The sequence below is a fragment of the Mugil cephalus genome, chromosome 22 (genome assembly GCF_022458985.1).
Source record: "Mugil cephalus isolate CIBA_MC_2020 chromosome 22, CIBA_Mcephalus_1.1, whole genome shotgun sequence".
Taxonomy (NCBI): domain Eukaryota; kingdom Metazoa; phylum Chordata; class Actinopteri; order Mugiliformes; family Mugilidae; genus Mugil; species Mugil cephalus.
In genome coordinates this window covers 14,085,306-14,109,478 of record NC_061791.1, presented here as the reverse complement: position 1 = coordinate 14,109,478, position 24,173 = coordinate 14,085,306, and the positions used below count along the sequence as shown (strand labels likewise).

At 48.9% G+C, this 24,173-nt stretch overlaps 1 protein-coding gene across 8 annotated transcripts in view; it reads left to right on the top strand.

Annotated features, from left to right (window-relative positions):
* sox5 (SRY-box transcription factor 5) overlaps positions 1-24,173 on the top strand; it is an 84,047-nt gene that overhangs the window by 4,732 nt on the left and 55,142 nt on the right. For all 8 annotated transcript variants that reach the window (XM_047574793.1, XM_047574790.1, XM_047574789.1 and 5 more), the window contains exons 2-3: positions 6,372-6,567; positions 13,936-14,158. In XM_047574793.1, the coding sequence (XP_047430749.1) occupies positions 6,372-6,567; positions 13,936-14,158 (419 nt within the window). The remainder of the gene's footprint in view (positions 1-6,371; positions 6,568-13,935; positions 14,159-24,173) is intronic.

Genomic DNA, 24,173 nt, shown 5'->3' with positions numbered 1-24,173 from the left:
GGGGAGGTGAGGGTGAGGGTGTGGGGGGGGCACCATTTGGTTTGGACCGAGGTGGGAGAGTTTCAAAGTGCGGGACGAAAAGAAAGAAAGAAAGAAAGAAAGAGGCCAGCTGGGACTCACAGTGTGCGAGTGTATTTGTGTGTGTTGTCATTTATGTGAGAGAATGAGCTTGCATTTGTGTGTGTGTGTGTGTGTGTGTGTGTGTGTGTGTGTGTGGTTTACAGGGGCAGGCCAAGTCGCTGACAGTGAGACAAATGTCGGGACTCCTTTATGGATTGCTTAACAAACGCGGCACAAATAGTGGCCCCGGCCGCAACAATGGAAAAACACTGTCCCCTCGCTCAATAAACATTATGCGGCGTCCCCCCCCACCCACCCCACCACCACCACCACCACCACCCTCCCACCCCACTCGCAAAAACACCAGGGGAGCGGGGCCGCCGTCCACCGGATGCACTTTTCCTCTCTCCGTCTGTTTCTTTTCACCCCCCACTTCTCTCCCAGATCTGTCTCTCCGAGTCCCGTCTTCCTTTTTTTGTTTTTTTCTATAGGGAACCTCTCAAGACTTTCCCACGAGCTCAGATAGATGGATGGATGGATACATGGCTGGATAGATAGATGGATAAATAGATAGATTTCCTGTTCCCTTTCCTGTTCCGTGCTAAAAAGCCAGTAATGATCACATTGTCTGGTGACTCAGTGTTAAGAAATAAATAAAGGTCTTAAAGAGGAAACATGACAGGGAAAATGTGTGGAGTGATGCCTCCCCGGTGACTAAATCTTTGGGTGGATGAGAGACTGGCAGAGAAGGAGAGGAAAGGAGGGAGGTAGTCCCAGAGGCTACATGAGTTAGCCCACGTCTTCAGCTTCAACCCCCCTTTGCTCTCTCTCTCTCTCTCTCTCTCTCTCTGTCTACACACACACACACACACACACACACACAAAACACATGACTTTTTCTCCAAGCGTGTGTGTGTGATTAACAGCGGTGACATTAGGTTGTGTGTTATTGCCTTTTGTGGTTAAGCTGGACAGGAAACACGGCTCGGGCTGCCGGCCGCCGATTTAGGGCACCTCACAGAGGATGCTTTGTGTTTGCGAGGCTCGAGTGTGTGTGTGTGTGTGAGCGTGTGTGCGCGTAAGGGTGTGTCCGTGTGTGAGCGCATAGAGGCAGGACCTGTGTTCACATTTTCTCCCCGTTACGCACTGTTTACACCAGCCGAGAAAAAGCGATCGGGGCAAACGCAGCAGGCGTTTCTTTCTTTCTTACTTACTCACTTACTTTACTTTTTTTTTTTTTACAGCGTTTTACTTTAATTCAGGGAGAAAATTCGCGAACTTTTACGACGTCACGGTGCACTTACTCTCCGCTGAAGCAACTCTGTAAACTCTCTAATTTGGTTTTCCCCTGGATTCTGGACGTTATTTTCTCCTGGGACGCTTCCAGATTCAGTTATTATTTCGCAAACGCTGACGGGGGAGGCGAAGGCGAAAGTTCCCCGAAGTGCACCTGAACCTCGGTAATAATATTTAAAAGTAACCAAGGAAAAAAAAGGGGGAACACCGCTGACCTCCTCCGGGTCCTCCCTCCCTTTAATCCCTATCCCTCCATCTCAGCTTTTCCTCTTGTGTTGCTGCCCCACTCTTCCCACTGTTCAAAAGGACAGTCTATAAATAGATATTAGGCAATATCCTTAAGAGTCTGCTCGGAGGAAAAAGGGGAGAGAAGGAGGGAGAGAGCGGAGGGATGTAGCGGCATTCTTACAAACAGCTGATTGTGTAAAGAGGGAACAGTGAGTAAGACAACACCGAGGGGTTGAGGGACACGGAGAGGGAACGAGCAGCGGGACAGGAGATGTTAGAGGAAAAAAAAAAAAAAAAAGTTCAGTAGCGTGTGATGGACGGAGAGACAGAAGTAGAAAGAGATGGAGGAGCAGTTTTGAAAGCCCTTTATACAGGCGGGGAGGGCATAGTGGCAGTAAAGCGAGTGATAGCGCGACACGGTGGAAGCATTTGTTTAAATTCCTGCCTGAGGTGTCACGCGGATGTAAATGTTGCGGTCGCGGCAAGGCAAAAAAAAAAAAAAAAAAGAACGCCCTGGGCGCCTTATCTAAAAAGGCGCATTCCGCTCAACTATTTTTGATATGCCCTTCCATTCCCTTCGGAGAGCAATTTCAAAGATAGCTCGCGTCTTCCACGCAAATAGACCCGCACCTGAGTGACAGGCGGGCAGCTCTGAGCGCTCTTAAGGTGGCTGGAGGAAAAAAAAAAATAAAAGAAAAAAGAAAAACACACAAATGCCACTTTGACTCTTGACAGCGCTGTGGAATTAGCCTCTGCGCTTATTTTATATTTATTTTTTTATTTTTTTTCCGCCGCGGACGTCGGATTCGGTACCGGCCGCGTGGTTTCGTGCGGAAAAAAAATAAAAAATGGGCTGCGATTTAAAGGGAGGCGGCGTGTGCGCACGGAGGGAGCGCGCACACTTCACTGTGGAATTCTCCAGAGGAGGCTCCCACGCTCCCTGAAAGCTTGTTCTGAGTAGAGGAGTTAACAAGAGCAGTTAGCACCATGATTATGTTAGCAGCCAGACACACACAGCGAAGGAGCCAGGCGTGTGTGTGTGTGTGTGTGTGTGACATTTCTGTGATGGCTGCTTTGTCTTTCCCCTCACTCTTCACCGAAGCTTAAACAAATCTTTGTCCCCGTTTAGCTTAATTTATTTGAAAAGTGTGCGTTCCGCTCGCGTGCCCGTAAGCCCGCTGTGTTTAAATTTGTGTGTGTGTGTGTGTGTGTGTGAGCTCGCCGCCGCTGCTGACGTGCCAACCTGAAATGGACTCGTTGCTTACACTGAGCGATGGCCAGGAGACGGTTAACCACCGCTGATGGCGATTATTCGGCCGGTTAATGGACGTCCGCTCCTGTCCGATTAGTGACTTAGCGGCTGTGGACATATGTGATATGAGAGGGACTTAGTCGAGGAGCCGCTAATCGTCAAAAAGCCAAGGGGAAGTGGCGCTCTAATCTCAGCTTAGCACTCTCACCGTGTGTTGTGTGTGTTGGGGCGGAGGGGCGGTGCGGTGGCAGGGCGGGGGGGTTCTGCAGCAGAGTTTCGGAGAACGATTACCCGATCTGCACATCAAAAATACGCACAACACGCGTGGCGCTGAGATGCAGTCGCCGCGCCGCTTTGTAGGAAAGGGAAGGCCCCGGTTATGCTAATGTTGGCTAATTAAGACCTGGACGACCCCGCCGATTTAGCAACAAAAAAAAAAAACTCGTCTTCTTTGGGTCCTTTGCGCGACTTCCGCGCTCCCGGGGCGGCCTCCACCAAAAACTTTAAATGAAGTAGCCGGCGTAACCTGCAACGCCCCGCTGTGCGCCAATTGTGTAGTAATTCGACTTCAAAGGAGAAACGGGGAGGCGGGGGGGGAGAGAGGGGGGGATTTTACAGCCCCGGAGAGGAGCTGCGAACGGCCTCCCCATTCATGGACACCCACCTCTGAGGAAGCGGTGGCGGAGTCGCGGATGGGGATGGGCAAAGAGGAGGTGGACTTTTTATTTTTATTAGATTTTTTTTTAAGGGAGAAGAAGAGAGAACGACGGCGTGACACGTTTGCCGCAGAGAGTGAAGTCCTCTCCTTTTTTTTTTTGGATGCTTGTGTCATCCTCGGTGTTAATGTGTAACTGCTCTTGTCTGTGCGTTGCCAAGCCCGTCCAGATACTGCGTGTCAGTGCGGCTACTGTGGCCGAACGACGCACAATAAAATGTTAAAAACCGGAATAAATCCTCCCCTCCCCTCCCCTTTGCCTTCGGAGATGTCTCCGCGGCCGACCTCAGGTCTGTGTTTGGGGTCACGGCTGAACGGAGGTGTGCGCAGGAAACAAGGGGAGGTGTGTGTGTGTGTGTGTGTGTCTCAGACAAAAGGCCTTAGTGTGAGAGAGTGAAAGGAGGTAAAGTAAACAGGCAGCGATGAAGACAGACCTGCAGTGTTCAGGCCTCTGTTCTATGTATGCGTGTGTGTGTGTGTGTGTGTTAGTGTGTGTTAGTGTGCCGCGTGGCTCAAAAGCCCTGCAGTTTGTACAGCTGGGCCTGCCGCTTGCATTGGATGGTGTGTGAAACAACACAGCCTCAAACACACACACACATACACTGTCATGCAACATTCTGCTCAATCATTAAAACGTAACAATCATAAACCTCACCCCAACCCAGTTCTAATTATAATATCAGCTGGGATGCGCCGATAGAGGCGCGGTGCGCGCCGCCTTATCTCTTGGTTGTCATCGGAAAACAAATACAAAATCTCGAGCGGTCATTTACGGCCTCGCTTTTTCGCTGAGCAAGACGGAGCGCCCAGGACAGAGAGATAAAGGAGTCAGCTGCAGGTACACATTCCTGCCGATTCCTAGAACCGCCCGTGCACGTGTGTGTGTGTGCGCGCGGGTGTGTGTGTGTTTATGCGTGGGGGGTGCACATGTCTCTGTACACACTGTCCCTCGTAAAGAGAGAAAAAAAAAAAAAAACACGTGCACGAAAGCAACATTATTGTAACGGCTGTAGTGAGCGGAACCGCGGCTGGAACTTTTTGGTTTTTCTCTAACTTAATGTGAAGCACTACACGAGCAGCTCACGAGCGGATGAAACTCAATTTTTTTTTCTTACTTTTGTGTTCCTTAAAACATTTTCGAAGCGAATGACTCTCAGCCGTATGGTAATTATAACACTAATTTGCAAATTGGCTTAAATCATTAGATTATCTATGAGATCTACAAATGTTACAGGCAAAATCTTCCTAAAACCATTAAAGGTGATTAAATTATATCACGTTTTTTTTTTTCTATAAAATTTAGTTTTTAGTTTTTAAAATTTAATTTCCGCCGTGACCTCCCCCTGGACGCGATGAAGCCCGTCGCGGCGCGGCGCTCTCCTCGCCGCCTCGCAGCGAAGCGCCACTCAGTATTGTTTGCCTTTCCACTGTCATAAGGTAAATAAGCGGTGAATTAGTGGCGGGGGCCGCTCCTAGGAACAATGCCAGATGTACAGTCCGGAGGAAATCCAATAGAGTCAAGGGTGTAATCAGTTTACCGGAGACGAGCGGGGAAGAGAGGGGAGGAATTCGAGGGGGAGGAGGAGGAGGAGAGGGGGGAGGAGGCATGGCGATGTAAAGCGGCTTGTTAAATCGAAGGGGGTTGAAAATAATTAGAGGAAGTAGGCGCCTGTTGCTTACTTCTTGTTCCCCCCCCTTACTCCTCTTCCCATCACCCTCCCCCTTCGAGCCCTCGCAGACGCCGCATCCCTCCGCCCGCACCTCCATCCCTCCATCCCTGTCATGTGTTGCCTCTGTGCGGCTGAGCGTTAGCAGCCTATTACCCAGGGTCATAGTTGCAGTGGCTTCAAGGCTGACAAGTGCATCTGAAAGCACTCAGGCGACGCTGAGAACCACATTAAATTCTATTATTGCCGCGTAGTCACTGCATCCCTATTCAGCTGAAGTACAGGGAGGCAAATTTACCTTGTGAGAGACAGAGTTCACCTAATAGATGTGGCTTTATATCCTTACCTTCTTTTCAAGGGAACAAAGCCACGGTAACAAATTCAAACAGCGGGGCTGTCTTGTTGCTGGCTCTTTTTTTTTTTTCCTTCTTCTTTTTTCTCTCCCCTCCAGTTCCTCTATTGTCCAGAGGTTTTCATAAACACATTTTATTGTCACCGCACACACTGCTCTCACTCCCTGTCTCTTTCTCTTCTTTTTTTGCACACCCCCCTCTCCCCCACCTCCACCTAGCCGCTCTACGTTTTTCTCTGAAAGCCCATTGTCAAGGCATGGTCATTTCCTCCACAATGCCGGTGCAAGCGGGCTCCATTTGCGGTAATGGCCCCGTCTTTTGGTAACGCGAACGCTGAATGGCCCCCATGGTAAACATACTGTAAGACCTTAGAGTGTGTTTGAAGGTCTGCCAAGAAGCTGGGTGCTCAAAAAAAAAAAAAAAAAAAAAAAAGAACGACTGAAGGGGATATTGTGAGGAGGTGCTCGGTCGTCTGCGCGCGGGCAGAGTGTGCGACAAAAACAGAAACTTGTCCAAAGGAAACAGAAGCGAGGGAACTGGTGCAGGTTGATGAGATGAATGGGATCTGGTGAACGCCTGTCGGGGGAGCTTAAATATATCTTCATGCCACCGTGTTGGAGTGAAACACGCGGCAAAGTTGGATGGGGACACCTTCCTGATTTTTACCTCCCGCACTTCCCGGCGCCCTCGCGCCTCCAGTTGTTGCGCTTCGTGTACCATCTTCTGAACGCTGCTCACTCTTCCTCCTGTCTCCCCTCCCCTCCCTCCCCTGTCCTCCCGTCTCCCATTTCTTTTTCCAGGATGTCTTCCAAGCGACCAGCCTCTCCATATGGGGGGACAGATGGAGAGGTAACCATGGCAACCAGCAGACAGCGAATGGAGGATGAGGAGAGCGAGGGACTGGGCGGTGTCATCCACCTCCCCCTGGCCTCCTACTGCGGCAAGGTGTCCCCCCGCTCGCCCCCCAACCGCAACCTGGACAGCCCCCCCAACACGGTAAGGGCTGCCGTCGCCGTCGCCGTCCGAGCTGGTTTGTTGCTGTTCCGGGCGAGAGAAGTGCCACCCTCTGGGTGGCGGCGGGCCGAGTCAGGGTTACGCTATGACCCAGGTGTACCCAAAAAAAAAAAAAAAATGTTTGTGAAGCTTTTGTTTTTTGTTTTTTTTTTTGATTCTTGCTAACTCTTAGCTTCACGAAGGTTACGGCATTCGTTTTAAAAAGCTGAGACAGCTGTTGATTTCATTTCGCAGGTTGTTTAAATTGGTGGTGTTTAATTCGGCCCAGTCTGACGGCACATTCTCCGAAGCGAAACCAGCTGAATTGCAACTTTTCTGACGCCCTGAAAGTCATGCGCGGCCGTCATCGGGTTATATTTAGCGCGCCGTCGCGTTACAACGCGTTCATTTTGCTAGTGTATGTAATGAACTGGCAACGCGAGTAGCGTGCAACGCGACTGTTTAGCTGTTGTCACTCACAATCAAATGGCGGTTAATCTGTTTAGAAACGATGAACGCTTCTTAGAACTCATTTCAAATGATCTTTTTTTTTTTATCCAAGGAACGCGGCGATGCGGCTGCTAGCGGCTAACGTAGCTCACGCTGGATGGTGCTATAGTTTATATATAAAAAATATATAAATAGAGGCAAATTAAAAAATGAATGGAAACCAAAGAATATGTAGCAGAACAGGGAGCAACAGTATGATCGGGCCTGGCTAAGACGTGGAGTCAGTTATCTGTGTTGAATCAGCCATTATCAACGGCCTATCCCTCATTTCTAGATCTCCATTGGCTTTCTGCCCTTGGTGTTGCTTCGCTCAAGTGTAGTCTACCCCCGTTTTCGTGTGTGTGTGTGTGTGTGTGTGTGTGTGTTTGAGAAGCCCGGGGAAGAAGGAGAAAGACCTCAAAGGCGCAGACCCCAGATCAGAGTATAATCACGGTAATCCTCACCTCCAGCCTTGTAAAGAGTCTCTCAGCACAGAGGGGAAGTTCCGTCCCGAAACGCGGCCTTCTTAACTCCCTCGACCTTGTGCCTCCTGCCTCCTGAAATCAAATGTGTTTTTTTTATTTTTTTTGTGAAAAATAATTAGCGCCGTGTTGCTTTCGTGGAACCCCTTGTCTTTTCTGCTCAAGTGAACAGATTTGTGTTCCTTTCGCGTACCGAACGAACACACGCACGGTCCGGATCTTGAACTTCGCCGACGGTGACGGAAACATAAAAAAAAACAAAAAAACACCTCCATCCACAATGAGGGACCGAAATGTGCGGATAGTTACTCAGTGATTGACGGGAGACATGAAAAGAGACAGGATCCTTAAAAAAAAAGGAAGAAATTGACTTTCTCTGCCGGTGAAAAACAGTTTGGCGCTCTGAGCTGTTATTTGTTTTTTTTTTGTTTTTTTTTTCCACGGTGAGAAAAAAAAAAAAGAAGAAGGTTCAAGGCTACCGTTCGGGTGCGCACGTGTTTTTCGCTTTCATGCGCGCGCCACCAGCCGTCGCCTCGAGCCCGTTTGATGCACAGTTGCGTGACTGCAAAATGTGAGCCATTGGAGTGACTCATGTTCTTGGGGATGAAGTGTGACATTGTGTGTGTGTGTGTGTGTGCGTGTGTGTGGCGGCGCCGAATGTATGTATGGCGCCCTGTGTTTTGTGCCGTCGAGTCGCGTCTCCCGTGGGATTGGTGTTAAATATCGGGATGGGTCGGCTGACGCGAGCTAAAAACGGGGTTTCGTTTTTTTATTTTTTTTTTATTTTTTTTAAGGTGACTCTTTCCCTCTGACTCATTACACATCGTACACACGTGGTGTGACTTACAGGCCGCGTTCAGATTACGTGACCGCGTATGGAATGACGTGTCACCGCTGTACATACATTATTTCTTATCTAGTTCAGGCAGCAAAAGGCAAATGAGCGCCGCTTTACCTTCTCCCAGGCCCTCACCTTAATACACACCTGTTCGCAGCAGTAACTCCGTAGAGCAGAGATTCACCGCTGACCTTTCCCCCTCCCTGTGCGCCGACAATAAACTCTCGCGTGCTGTAAAACAATGAAACGCCGCGTAGGAGCCGTAATGGAAAGCTAATTTCGTAATTAGCCGGCTGATTAGCCCGCGGGCCGCTCCCACGGTGGACTCTGCATGTGTGGCAGGTGCCCACTGTAAACCAAAGTCCTGGGACCACGGGGGAACACCGCACGCACGCGCGCCAGCGCACGCTCTCTTATCCTGCGCGGGTTATCTCTAACCTGATGAGGACACAAATAAAACAGAAATATATGTCCTCCTTAAGTTTTTATATGTCCAAAATAACAACTGGTAACGTGATGCGGATTATGAAGTCAGCGTGTGTCTGACGGAGGGGAATTGAGGTTTATGCGCCTGCCTGCTTGTTGTAAGGTGTGTGTTATTTGGGAAGGGGGGGAAAAGGAGGTTTAGAACGAGGTGGGGGAGGGGAGGGGGTGCGTTTGAGGGCAGTCATCGTAAAGTGATAGGGGGAAGTTAATGGCGACCGGTTGACTTGGAAGTGAGGCAGCAGGGGACGGCGGAGGGAGGGAGGGAGGGGTGGGAGCTTTACAGCTTTATCTTGTCGTGGTGAATTAACACGGTGGCGGAGAAGCGCCCGGCTACACACTGACCTCTTCATTCCGCCTGCCTGTTCGGCTTTGGCTCGGGCGCTTTACCTGCCCAGCTCCAGCTGCACAGAATGAAAACAGTACTTTATAAAAAGCCTGAAAGGTGTTTCACTTCTTTTTTTTTTTTTTTTTATAGCAACAACCCAGGCGCAGGAAAAGCTCCGCTCGTAATGGTTTGCAAATGAATGCAGTTTAGCTAAAAGGTTGTTCTGTTGCAGTCCTCAGTGAGCAGCGGGCCCCCCCGATTGGCTGTAGCTTGGCTCGAGGTCGACCAATCGGCACGCGGATCCAGCTGCGAAGTTATGAAGAGGTTCACTGGTCCCGATGTCAGAATTTCGCAACCAAGTCCAAGAAAAACGTCGAATCATCGCACACGTTTTTTGTTTTTTTTCTAAATCTCGCTTTCGCCTTGATCTTTTCAATATTTACGTTCGCGGAGCAGCGAATAAAAATAAACAAAATGTTTTCGCGTCGAGCATAGGCGAGCGTCTTCTCTCGCCAGCGGACGAACGCTAATTATTTCATAAACGGGCGCGATCTAAAGCTAAGGCTCCTCGTTCAACAGCCCCCCTCCAACGGGCCTCCCCTCTTCTTCCCTCCTTCTCCTTCTTCTTTTTTTTTGTGTTTTTTTTTTCCCCCTCCCTGCGCAAATCGCATGTGTGATTGCTCGGGCGCGCGCCTGTTTATTTGTGTGTGTGTGTGTGTGTGTGTGTGTGTGTGTGTGTGTGTTCATGTGAATTTGACAGATTTTTAACACAGCCACTGAGCAGTCTTGAGACGCGGTGGTCACACTTAATTTCTCATGCCAGTGATGCACTAATGAATCAACACACGCTCGCCTGTCAACAGTGAGGGGTCGCGGTAAAATTCACTGGCGTGCATTCGCGACAAACTGCTATTTAAAATACGGAAAATACAGCTGCGCGTTTTTAGATAAGGAGGAGGGCGCGTGCGTAATTCCTTTTAGACAATAAGCGAAATAGACAATTTGGGGACACTTAAATTTGGGATTATCTCAGTGTAAATGTTTTTTTTTTTTTTTTTTTTCGTCCTTATTTCGGGGTCAATTGTACAGTTCAGGAATGTTGTTGGAACGCGAGGAGTAAAGTGCGTTTGCATCGCTTGTCCCAGGCCTCAGGGACCCCCAAAGTAAAAACTGACAGAGTCTGTGTTTAGCCGTGGCATGTAAAGGGATTTGCTTCGTGTGTGTGTGTGTGTGTGTGTGTGTGTGTTGTTGGCAGTGTATCGGAGGCGTGTTGAGCGTATATATTTTGGAGGCTGGCAGCCCCCACCCCTTCTCGCCCCTCTCGGCGACATTCTCTTTTAGCCGAGCAGCTGTTTCCAGTTCTTGCCGCTGCCACATTGTCCACGCCAGGCATCAAATGCTGTTTTCCACCCGTGCACCTTGCTCACCTCCAGACGTGTCGAGGCCAGAAAGAAGGGGAGTTTGTTCTGTCGGGCAAAAGGGGAGGAGGATGGGAGGAGGGGGGGGGGGGGAATTAAAAAAAAAAAAAAAAAAAATCTGAACAGCAGCATCTGTGCTGGCATTAGGAAAAAAAATAGCATTTGGATTTTTTCCCCCCTCTCTCTCTCTCTCTCTCTTTTTTTATATATATATATATATTTGGCAAGAGTTAAGTGTTTTTAAACCAACCTCCCCTCACAGATGAGCTTAAGAAGACAAAAGTTGTTTAATTCGGTTCCATTGCAGAGGCAGTAAAAGGATAAAGAGAGTGAGGCGCAATTTTTACTTTGTTCCAGTCATTTGGAAGAGAATTGACATCTGCAAACTAAAGGCAGAACCGCCCACACTGCCAGCCTGCCACATCCAGTGCGTATAAATACATATATGCAGACACTCACACGTTTGCACACACACACACACACACACCTACAGGCTATGTGCACTCGCGGTGTCACACGTATATGCACAGAAATGGCAAAAAAAAAAAAAAAACACACACATGCACCCAGACATTTACAGTAGCCAGAATTTCTGTTTGTGCTCATGAATAAATGCATGTTGATGAGAAAAGTTCTGCAACCTGCGCCGCTCACGGGGAGGAGAGGAGCGCGGCGCGGCGTGGCCGGGCGGCGCCGCGCTCGACGGTGGAGAATTTCTCGTTTTTGATCCCTCTGTTTTTGGCCAAGCGAGGCCCGTGGATTAAACGCGGCATAAGCCATTTAAGTTGCCTTCGGGATCCCTGCCTGTCTTGTCTGTCTTGTCTGAGCTCGCACATAAATGATGTCTAATAATGTACGGGGGTCTTTGAAGGAGCCACGGCTCCCTGCTAGTTCCCCTTTGATCGGGAAATGACCTTCATTGTTGGACGCGGCGAGATGACATCTCCCTGGCAGCTTCTCCACGGAGCGAGGAGATCCGACAACCCCTCACCCCACACACACACACACACACACACACACACACACACACACACTTCCATCTCCCTCCCATATTCTTGTTCTGTTTGTTTTGTTTGCGCGACATCTCTCTCGAAAGAAAGAGTGCGGCTGTTTTAAGTAGGCGCTGGATTAGATAAATGGGATGTGACAGGTGTGACCGCTGCCTTCAAGATGCCTGCCTTCCTCCTGCTCTCTCTTTTCCCCTCATATCTCTCCGTCAACTCTCTCGCTCTCTCGCTCTCTCTCGTTTCCTCTAATAAAGCCCCTCTCTTTATTTCTTCTCCTTCTTTCTTTCCTCCTCTCCTCGCCGCGTTGCATTTGCATGCCGTTCGAACGCCGCTGACGCAACTCGGAAACGGCAAATCCGCTCGTTTTGAAGTGCGAATTTCCCTAATCTGGAGGGCAGGAGGGGGAAGCGAGGGAAGGGAGGAAAAGTGATAATGGTCGGCCGTACCTCTCATACAGAGTTTGGCCCCTCACCACGCCAATATTGAAAGCTTACACCTGGTCGTTTTCTTCTCTTCAAAAGTACTTTTGGGCGACTTCACCTCAGGGTTTTCTTCCTGCTCAGACACTTTGTGTTTGTTAATGCTTTCGACCTGTGATTCAGGAAGGAATCGGGACTCTTCTAGATCCTGGGTGACTTCATTGTGGACTGTGATCTAAGGATGAAGTTCCACTTCCACCAGCAGCCTGCGAGTTAATGATTAGGAACAAAAACAATCCCCTCCTTAATACGCCATGATTAATGTAGCTGCAGCGTGCTGCCTCCCCCCCGCGCGCTCACACCCACACGCAGGGCCCGACCCTTCACCGTGGATCCCAGGTGGCACGCCACATACTGTAGTGAGATTAGCCAAAGATTAACCCCGTGGACCATTGACCCTCCCGTCTGCAAAGAGCTGAGCTGACAGACCTGTTGGCTGATTGACTCACTGACTCATTTTCTTTCTGTAATTAAACAGCAGGCCACGCGCCCCCGGCGCACCTGAGCGTGAGTCGAAGCGGGAGCGCAGCGCTCGCGTCCCGCGTTTACAGTTACACGTCCGTGCGCCCGGTAACACGCAAAGAGAGGAAGGGGCGACGTTTGCTCGGAGCTCGGGAGCCGACCGCGTCCTCCCTCTCGGTGTCACCGTTAATTGGGCTGAGCCGGCCTTGAGCCGGCCGCGCAAGCAAACACGGGTTTTACCGGGTCACAGATTAAGACGCTGAAAGTTACTTACGACTCATCCATTCTAACGTAACAGTCCTGCTCTAATTACCGCGTCGGCCGCTGTGATGCTCAGTTCCCCTGGTTTGAGAAAGATTGTAATTCATTTTGGAAGATGTGGTCTGTGGCAGCCCGGCCCGCAGACTAAAATAGGATTCTCAGAATAATAGAAACTCATGTCGATACGACACAATACAGTTTGATGGCAGTGCAGTATAAATGGTCGATTCTACCGTGTTTCTCAGTCTCTTATTATATTAGTTTCGACAAATGCTGAATACTCTAACCTTCGTGAAGCTACGATTTAGTGCAGGACTGTTATGTTTGAATGTTTTTATTTTCACCAGTGTACCTAATGAACTGGGAAGTTATTTTTTTGTAGACTACATTCCTGATTTCCAAAGGTCATTAAACTAAACTCATAAAACTCATAATTATTCATTAAGCCAGGCTGCCATAACGAGCTTTACTTTAAGCCACTGTACACATTATATTTTGTTGCCATCCTTCTGATTGTCGCGTCTTTCTTTTACATTTCCCCGCTCAGCCCTCCCATAAGTTTATGGAAATGATTTGACAAACCTCCAGAGCTTTGTTATTTCAAAAGGAATGCATTTTTTTTCTTTTTTTTTTTTTTCAAATGTTGCCGTTTGATGGAGTTGCATCCTCAGCGTTAATCGTCCCCGAATCTTGGGGACGAGGAGTGAAAGCGGCGCCGAAACTCGGGCCTCGGTTCCTCGGTGCTCCGCCGTTGGACGTCCCTCAAAGGGAGCCACGGAAAAAGGCTTTGTAACGAAGAGTTAGCGTGACACTTAAGAGTGGGCGCCGAGTCCTTTCATTGCCGTTTCATGTGCTCGTTCTGTCAAGTACCTCCAAGTCCGTTTAAATGCAGATTCCAGAGGATGTGCGAGAGAGAAAGTAGAAGTATGCCCTAAGTTGGGATAACTGGCCGGGGATGAAGGTTGTTGCGTTGGGGTGTAAGAAGGGGAGATAAGGAAATAAGGATGGAGATAATGAGTGGGTTTACACCAGCCCCTCCCCGGTCTCCTCCTTTATGTCTTAAAGTTTAGGTGATTTCTGAAACCGACGGCTGATCAGTTTCTGCTTGTCTCTACTCCTTCCAGGAGCACGATGGCACTAAGGGGATCTCACTGAGTCCTTACCCCCAGCACAATGCTACCTCACCGGGCAAAGAAGAGGGCGGAGGCGGGGGTCGTCCCTGCAGCGACGGGGGCTCGGCCGCGGGCACCCTAGGAACCCCCGAGAGGCGTAAGGGCAGCCTGGCAGACGTGGTGGACACACTGAAGCAGCGCAAGATGGAGGAGCTGATCAAAAACGAGCCAGAAGGTCAGTGACGAAAGGAGACGTGTGATCTCCAAGTCCTCTCCGTTTCCCCGGCTCCACACTTTTATCACACTTTTGTCCTGTCTCTTTCTTTCTTTCTGTCTGTCTGCCTCGTAGTCTCCGTGTCTATCTCACTCTTTCCCCCCTGTTATGAGCCCACTCACATTCAGATGAGAGGCGAGCCTTTGTTTTTTCCAGCATACAGACAGACAGCATCAGCTGCTTGGGTCTATTGTCCACCATGCTTTGCATATTTATCACAACCTGACAAATAAGATGTGTGTGTGTGTGTGTGCGTGTGTGTATGCTTGAGCGTGTGAAAAGCCTGTAATCACTCTTGGATCTAGTAACAACTCTCAGTCTATTCCCAGCTTTATTTTCGAGGTACATTAAAAAAGCTAAATAATCAGCGAGGGTTAAATGCTTTTCCCCTTTCCTGCTAATATTGTAACCTCTAGGCTAAGCCCTCAGATAAAGATTTCACACGCTGTTGAGGAAGCTAAACTAGAGTCTTGCCCAGGGCCTGCATAGCTTAGCTCGATTAGCCCCCACATGTCGTTCTCAAATTTAGCCTGGGGCTAACAGTTGGAGTCAAGAAAAGAGATAAAATTAGCCCGTGGCCGCCGCTAATTTCCACCGGGCAGATAAATGGCAGCTTAAGTCGCTATGAAATGCATGTAATAGTGATAATGTGATACGGATGTCACTAACAGGTGTCCGTCTGCTTTAAGAGGATGGGACGGTATAAATAACACGGGTCATTGGTGTGCTGCAGAGGGATGCTGGTGTCTGCTTTTAAAGCCGTCCCTGAGGCTAGTTGTGGTCTCCTGACTTGCTCTAGAGCAAGCACTTAATCAAAACAGATGAATGGTCTTCAAATGGAAAAATGTTGGGCCCGGTCCAAAATGGATCTACTGTAAAGAATACAGACGCATTAAAACAACAAAAATAAAAAAGACAGACTTAAAGATCGACGGATATGGATTTTTTAAGGCCGATACCGATATTTGGAGCCGATACTGCTAACCAAAAACATGAATATTTATTGAACTCAAAGAATATTTAAAGCTCTTATGCATCCAAAAAAAAAATAAAAAATAGGTAAAAAGTGGTAGAGCACAAGCAGGGGCGATTCCAGGGTCCTTCTCAGCCATGTATGGTTAGCTTATAGGCAGAATTTCTCTTACACCTTGGCTTTAACGTCAACACATATTCCCACCAAAAGCTTAACAACAGCACACCAGCTCCAATCTAAACTGTGAACAGTGGTTGATTGACAACCTACACTATTAGTTTGCCAGAGAGAGAAAAAAAAAACGTCAGCTAGCAAACTCCTACTCCTACAACAACAACAGTAAAAGTTAGGACTGTTGCTAGTGACTGTAATGTGTTGGTGATGAGTGATTAAGTAAATACCATAAATCTTTGTTTGGTAACAGTTAAAAAAAAAAAAAAAAATTCAGGGGCTACAATCATTTTCCAGCTTCCAGCTGCATGTGCTCTGTTAGTGGGGGAGGGGTCATGTATGGGCTGCACGGGCCAGTGCCAGTAAAAAAAATGCAAATATCGCCCCGATATATCAGCCGATCTGTAGACAGACTTGAAGGGCACACATTCACCCGAACTACGGAAGTATGGAAATGATGTCAGAGGGAGAAGTTTTGGCAGCAGGATGCTAAGTTTACTCAGACCTCAGTCAAATAAGACCCTGCCAAACTGCACAAGATCAGACTTACCTCAACCGGGATCTGATAGCACTTGGGCTGAAGGTCAAGTCTTTTACAACCAAGCGGACCTCTTAAGCGAATACGTTCTAAAACAACCACCGCATCTTCTTATATTCACCTCCAAACTTTTCCTTTTACCGTCCAAACTTTCGCATTCAAACATCCCCGAACGCGCAGGCCCCGTTCCCAGACGACGCCGAGCCCGAAAAGGTGAAAGAACAGCGCAGCAGGGCAGCGTGCGTTCGCCTTTAAGTGTAGGTGCGCCGTGTGCGTGTTTGTGTTCCCTCAGCACATCAACAGGCTTTCATTTCAAGCAGCGATGTGCTAAACTTATTTTCCAGGCTTTTCTGTAAGGTTTTCAAAGCGGCGGAGGCTGCTGGTCAGCTCTCACCGTCTGGTTGTTTTTATTCCAGTCGATAGAGAGGCCTGTTGTGGCACATTTTACGCACAAAAAAAAAAAAAAAAGAAGAAAAAACTGGACTGTTTGTCGAGCCGAGCTGTAATTGAGGTGTGTTTTGGGTTGTTCGCTGCTTCACTGGACCTCATGAACCGGCTGCACAGGAAAAAAACAACAATAATGGATCTTTATGAGTCAGCCAGTGCAGAGTGAGAGAGTGGAGGGAGGGAGGGAGGAAAGAGTGAGGAGGAAAAAGACGGGAGGTGAAGGAAAGGAAAGTGGAGGAGAGAAAGAGCAGTGTCTTCACAGACCCCATTAGCACAGTGCCACGGTGGTGCGGCATCCAAACCAACCCGGAGCATTATCTGGCCCTACGTTTAAATGAAACGCGCTAACAAAAGGCCCCAGCGCCTCCAGACCCAGCACACACACACACACACACACACACACAAAACCCAGGCCAAGCAAAAGAGAAAGGAAGAAAGAAAAGAGAGTAAAAGAAGAAAAGAGGAGCTGAGAAAAGATGAAGAGAGGCAGAGGGAAATGGAGAGAGGGGAGGGGGGGGGGGGGGGGGGGGGGGGGGGGGGGCGATGAGGGGCGGTATTGAACGCGAGATAGAAATCCCTTTTCTGTGCCCGGCTAGCTATTGTTTGGCTGTGTGGCTCACAAAGGCCATTAGCAGCAAACAGCAGGTTGGGATGAAAATTTAATGAAGGCTTTAATCATTATGAAAGGCCCGGAATATTACTGCTCCCTCTGTCTCCCTCTTCCTCTTAGACGCTCATGCGCCGCTGCTTCCAGCTGGATCAATGATACGCGCGCGCACATTTCGGCGTAAGAACATTAACACCGGGAGGGATGCGAGCGAGGGGGCCAAAGACACAAAATGGGTCAGAAAGCGATAAACATCTCGAAAAACTGGAGAGGGAAGCTCGACGTATCGAAGGCTGGCTCAGAGCTAGACATCACACACACACACACATGCGCGAGCGCGGTCACACACACGCTCCTTAACTTTGAAAGATTTAGTTTTAGTGTCTGTGGCTAGTGTTGCTCTACTTAGGCGAGATGAATGGAGAGCGGTAGATACTAGGTCAGTGGGCGTGCTGCTGAAGCCTTTTGGGAGCGTGTACACTTGTGTATTTGCATATGTACTTGAGACGCGCGTTGTTTTGTGTGTGTTAGGGAGAGGGTGCGCGCGCGCGAGCGAAGGTGCTCGCCTCTAATAAATGACTCGCCGGGTTGTCCCCCATGGCCCGGCCCGACCATGCTCCGCCGCTCTCCCGCTCTCGCCATTCATCTCCTGGCTCTCTCCGACCGGCCACCTGCTACCCGGGAGATCCACCCCGACTCTCCGGCAGAAACGCACGCGCGCCGTCAGTGTGTGTGTGTGTGTGTTCGTGTGTTCGGCGCAGAGAGAGAGGCCGCCGGGGCGAGGGGCCCGTGCTGGAGTGTGCGCGCGTGTCATTACGCGGAGTAATGAGAGCGGAGAGCTGGGGGGGGGGGGGGGGCGCCGGGTCGAGAGGAGAGCCGGGGCTAAAACCAAGTGCACGCACCTGGGTGACTCTGAAGACACACACACCTGGATGGCTGGCTCGGGCTCGCCATTTAACCCCTCGCGACCCCTGTGGCACAGAGGAAGACCCGGTGATAATCTATTAGCTCAGCAGTGGGAAAACACCTAGATAGATAGATAGATAGATAGATAGATAGATAGAGTCTGTAAAATAAGGAAAGAAAATGAAGGAAATTAAAAAGGAGAGGAAACATCACTAAATGGGGCACAGATGTTCCTCTCGGCCCCTGGAGTGGCGCCTCCACTGCCCTGGACTTTCACCAGACACTCATTCCTCCTCTCTCCTCCTCTCCTCTCTCCTCTCCTCTCCTCTCCCCTCTCGTCTCGCTGCATGGCAGCTCTGACTGTAAGTGGCTTCGCGCATTAAGTGCCAGCTGAGCTCCGTCTCCGGAACCCGTCTGTTGACCCTCTGCTACCCAGCCGCAGCTACCCGTCACCAGGGCTCTGCCGCCTCTGGGACGTTTTATGGCTTCGTCCGCTGCCGCGCGGCCGCCTCAGCTGCGACCCGCGGAATAAACAAGAGATTCTCGGCGAGGCGAGGGCCTTTTCTGAGCGCGCGTGCTTTCTGACCGAGCGTATTTTTTTTTTAGTTTTCATGATGCATCACTCGGTGTGCGATGTGTAAGCCCGGCAGTTGCTGTAGAGCGTTAGGACTTCGGAAAAACAAGAAAATCTGATTTCAAGAATTAAATCCTTAGCGAACAGCATTTTTTTTCCCCCTCAGTTTCTTGATGTTCTGAAACTTTTCACACTCAGATTTGTCCTTAAAGTTTCTATATCACATCATTTTATCTAAATATGGTTTAAAAAAGACAAACGTATCCAAAATATATTAAAAAAAGAAGTCGATTAGGCTTTCTAAAAAGTCAAATACTGCAGGTTAAATTAGGTCCATGAGGACAAAAGTTGCATGATGGACGTGAAGACAGTAGGAGGGTAAATACATCCCATGTTTCCTGAATTAATAAGGTCAGACGCGGACGTCCCCGGCGCGCTAATTGATTGATTTTTGACCTCCGCCTGCTAACTGAGCGAACCGCAGTCCGAGTAATAACTCCGCCCCTGATTACGCGTCTTCGGTGTCCGTCGCATCATCGGGGTCAGCAGGCGGCAACATTGCGGCACCTCTGGGGTCAGGCCCCTTTTTCGCCGCCGCGTTTTATGGCTTTCAATTCGGACGCACGTGCGGGGAAACGAGAGACGGGGCCGGACGGCTGCGTGCACGCCGGACGACGACGACGACGACGTTCACGGCCGCGCGCGCAACCTCGGGGGTCGGCCGAAACGGGCGTTTCACGGCTGAGCGTGCTCTCCGCTCCGGGGCACCGGTTTCCGTACTGAAAATGCCAACTCAGTGACGGATGCACACACACACACACACACACACACACACATACAAACACACGGCACTTCATCTACTTTCAAGGCATGGAGGGAACGCAGGGGTTGCTTTTAGAGAGCATTGAGGCATTTTATAGGACAGCACTTAGGCGAGGCCATTGTGCCACACAAGCACACGGTGGCCGGAGCTCCCTCACGCCTCTGTACACTCCAATGGGTGACAATGGGAAGGGCGGATACATTCTGCCAAGAAGAAGGAGAGACAGAATGAAAGGGATAAAAAAAAAAAAAAAAAAAAATGCAGAAGAAGTGGAGGGATCGAGGCAGTCTCTCGTTCATCCGTCCATCAGCCCTCCAACCTCCCCCTCCTCCTCCTCCTCCTCTTCACTTTGCTTAATCCTTCTTCTTCTTCTCTGGTATCTCGGAGGGAGGGAGGGAGGGAGGGAGAGGGGGAGGTGGGGGTATGTCAAACACGCACACACACACATATGCACACACACTATAAACATCAACAATGACATATACAGCCCTCGCGAGTCATCACATGGACCTCCGACTTTTAAGCACAGATCCCTGAGGGGAATTTGTGGACTACACACACACACACACACACACACACTCGAGCGCACACACAGCAGCAGGTTCACAGCCCTAGCGTGGGAGCGGGCGAACGTCTTTATGTGATTTCCACCCTTTGTTGGTAATTAGTTAGTTGTATAAATTAACATGAAGTGCAGCAGGACTCTCACCGCCATTGTTTGCCGCGATTATTCTTCTCACTCTGGGAAAAAAGGGAAAGGCAAGTGAAATGAAACAGAAGGGGAGGTTGAAAGAGAGAATTGTTGTTGTTGTTTTTTTTTGTTTCCCACTATTTTATTCACTAAAAGCAAAGAGATGAAGCGAGAAAAAGGGGAGGAAGAAAAAAAAATGTGTCCTCCTGTTCGCCAATTAAAGAGCTTGAAAGTGCGCGGCCGGCGTTCGAACTTCCCGTCACCCTCGCGGAGCCGGCTCTGCCTTGAACCCTGGCGGTGTGTGTGTTTTTTGTTTTTTTGATTTTTTTTTTTAACAATTTCGCCGCTGATTCCGTGACCCGGCAGAGGAAGAGAAAGCCGTCAGCGGTCAAATTCAGACATTGTTCGGACGGCATCGTTTCGCTTCCTTTTTTTTTTTTTTTTTTTTTTTTAATTTCTCCTTCTTCCCAGTTATCCGGGTGTCATTGTGTCAGTTAACTTCACAGCGTTTGTTGCGGAGGCGACGGGAGGTGGGGGGGGGGAGGACGAGAAAAAAAAAAAAAAATCATCATGGACATGGCTCACAATTCAAATCGAGTCAATTCGGACTTCTTTTTTTTTTTTTTTTTTTTTCCTTTTTCCTCATTCTTCTTTCCCATTCGTGGCATGAGAATCAGGCAACGTCATGGGGCGAACCTGAGGCCTATTGTGGGCCTGGCCATTGTTGGCTTGATGAAAGGCGCATTCAAGTCACTTTTCTTATTGAATTGTTTCGCGTCCGCTTTTCAACGTCGCATTCTCTCTCCAGCCTTGTGCGAGACAATCGGTGGGGATGAAACTCCTTTCGGGCCATTCTTCCCGGTCCAGATGAGCGATATTAAGGAGATGAATGGCGCGAGTGTGTGCGTGGGTGCGCGCCGTGCCTGTGTGTGTCCGTGCGTTCGCGTTTTTTTTTTTTTTTTTTGGCGAAGAGGGGGGGGCAGTGCCCCAGCTTTTGTCCGATACATGAGCATAAAGGGGCTTAGACAGAAGGGAGAGGGTCCTGTGGTTTTTCTGAAGGTGTGTGTGTGTCCGTGTGTGTTATTGGCCCCCCCGGTGTGGCATTAAGTTAAGGACAAAGGCTGGAGGTTCATGAATCAGACGGAGCTTCCATGGCTTAGCTGTTGTCGGCCGCTCGCGCTCTGACCGTCTTACAGTGCGGTGTGTGCGCGTGCAAGCGTTTGCGTGTCGCTACCTGGCGACCAGGTGGGCAGCTGAGGTGTTGTGTTTTTCATCGGTGCGTTTCACAAGCACTATATGTTTGTGTTTCTGTGTGAGTCAGACTGTCCCGCATAAAGGCCTCCTGTCACCGACTCCCAAATATTAGACAGGCCCCAGTGTGTTGGCATCCGCCCATTCACTTCCATTCAGCATCATGTCCCATGACCAAATCAGTGGAATCCATGATTTATCTATTCAGCTTTCTCATAAACTCTCTTCATTTGCACAGCCCCGGTTGTTGTTTTCCTCCCTTTTCTGTTATGTTCCTTTCTTGGTCTTTTCTCCCATTCCCATGGAGCGTCGGAGGAATGTTTTTATGCTGCAAAATGGCTGCAAGATTAATGAGTTTTGTGCAGAGTGCGCTGACTTCCATTTGTCCCTCAATTGCTTTATCAAAGGGATATGAAATGCAGAGAAAAATCTCAAAACTTTTCATTGAGGCACTTAAGCAACAAAACCACTCCGAGAAACACTGTGGGAAAAAAAAGCAATTGATGTTTGGAGTTCAACCAGTTTTCAAAAGGCCGGATGACTGCACCCTCCAACACTTATTTTATTTTTGTGTTTGTTTTTTTGTTTTTTTTTTACTTCGCAAGAAGAATTGTCAAGTTAGCCAATAACTTCAACAATCTTCCATTAAGTAGTTTACTGACATACCAGCAGTTACTTTGTGAGTAGGTGGATGTTGCATTTTGGAATGAAATGCTTGGTTTCTCTTCTTGACACCGTGCCACGGCGAAATATAAAAAGGTGTCGCGTCGCTGCAAGGTTTCCAGACGTTGCCGCCAACATGCGGATTTCATAGCTGCGTGCGCGCGAGCAAGCGAAGGCGTTCCTGAGTTAACTTTAAATGACTGGCGGAATAGGTTCGAGAAGTTGCTCGACACTGATGCGTTTGTGGCCTGTGATGATCAGCTGTGGTATTTGTGCTTGAAATGACTTGAAATGTGCAGTATGTGAGTGTGAGAATAAGATCACTTCGATACGTACTCTGTATCACGGGGTCGGTGACCCCTAGGGGGCCCCCTGAGGCACTGCAGGGGGCGTCGCAAAATCTTTGGTTGATTAGACATTTTTTATAAAATTTTGAAATTTTCCCCCACAAATTTAAAATTTTCAGTACGGATTAATATGAATCCAACACATTTTAGTAAAGTGATAAGGTACAGGTCTTCAACAGGGGGTTGGTGACCCCTAGGGGGTCTGCGCAGGCACTGCAGGAGGCGTCGCAAAATCTTTGGTTGATTAGACATTTTTTATATAATTTTGAAATTTTCCCACACAAATTTAAAATTTTCAATAACCATTAATATGAATCCAACATATTTCAGTAAGGGGATGAGATATAGGTCTTCAACAGGGGGTCTGTGACCCCTGGGGGGTCCGTGGAGGCACTGCAGGGGGGTCGCAGAAACTTTGGTTGATTAGACATTTTTTATTAAATTTTTAAATTTTCCCCCACAAATTAAAAATTTTCAGTACGCATTAACATGAATCCAACATATTTTAGTAAAGGGATATCTTAACATTGAATGCAAAATGATAATAATACTGTATAAATAGCACTAGCTCGAGTTTAATATAGAACACATATAATAGGTGGGGGGTCCCTACTTAATCTCATCAGTCCTTGGCCTGAAAAACGTTGAAGACCCTGCTCTGCATGAATGAAAGTACACCATTGCTCATTGCCTGCTAAATATCTGAAACAATATACCTTATGGTGTATTGTGTCGAAATAAAATTTCAAAAATGTCATTGTACACTTTAACCCCTGCTTCATACATATGAAGATATTAGAGTTTCATTTCACATGTCAGTTACACAGAGGAAACCAGCACAAAAAAATAAATAAATCTGGATGTAACAAGATGCTCTCTAAATCGTACAAATCAGCCGGGCTAAACACCAGGCATGGCAAGACGAGCTAATTTCCTGGCACCTCCGGTTTAAAGTGAGATTGATTCCACCCGTTTTATGAGGCGTGCATCTGCACTAATCTTCGTTCATGCACATGCTTGAACTCGCTTATGTTTGCTTGTGACCCACATAGAGGTCCCGTACTGCAGGTGCACGTCTACGCCTTCGTGGCACCTTCGTGGCAGCGTGTAAGCTTACTGCCGGCTATAATGTACTTTAAATAGCCTGTAAGTAATCTCTGTGATAGAGCTTATTAGCCGCGACTGTTTTTTGCAAGAGAATACTTACAGCGTATACTATTTTTATATACTTTACACACATACACACACATATATATACAGGCCTGTCTGGAATTCCACATGCCTCATGTTAATATATAAATATATAGGAGGAAGAGACTGCACTCTTCTGTATAATCCATGTAAGCTTGTGTACAAAGTAGCTCAATCTGCTTACTGCAATTTCACATCTCGGCTTCGACACATGTGAAAGCATCAGAGCTGTAGTCCCACATCACCCATGTCAGCAGCGTCCAGCGCAGGATTTCAGGCCTGACATGGATGTAGGGGGGCTTTAACAGCCTGATTAGAGGCATGGAGTTGGTGTGCGCCACCGCCGCTGAGCTCTTGTTAGAATGCGAATAAAAACATATACGGTACAGTGGGGTTGACACCACGCGCGCGGTGACGAACGCCCGCCCGGCTGACCCGATCGAGGAGTCACAGCTCCCCGATGATGAATCCGGGGCGGCGAGTGGACGCGTGCCAGCGATCCGCGTAATCGCCTACCACCCACCCGCCCCCGCCGTCCCCACTCCTTCCTATACGGCGGATGCTAAGGTGGTGCAGCTTTTTAGCGCTTGAGTCACCGAGTCAGTCATTCGGCAGTCGACGCGGCGGGGCCGCTCCGCCGGTGTGACGTCTGCTCGGGCGGCCGGGGAGCCAGTCAGTCATCCGGTCCCTCGGCCGCGTCAGCGCGTCAGGCTTTGAAGCCGCGGGGTCTTTATTAATTAACCTCTGGCTGCCCCGGGGCGGAGGGCGGTGCTCGCAGATGAAGTGGTGGTGTC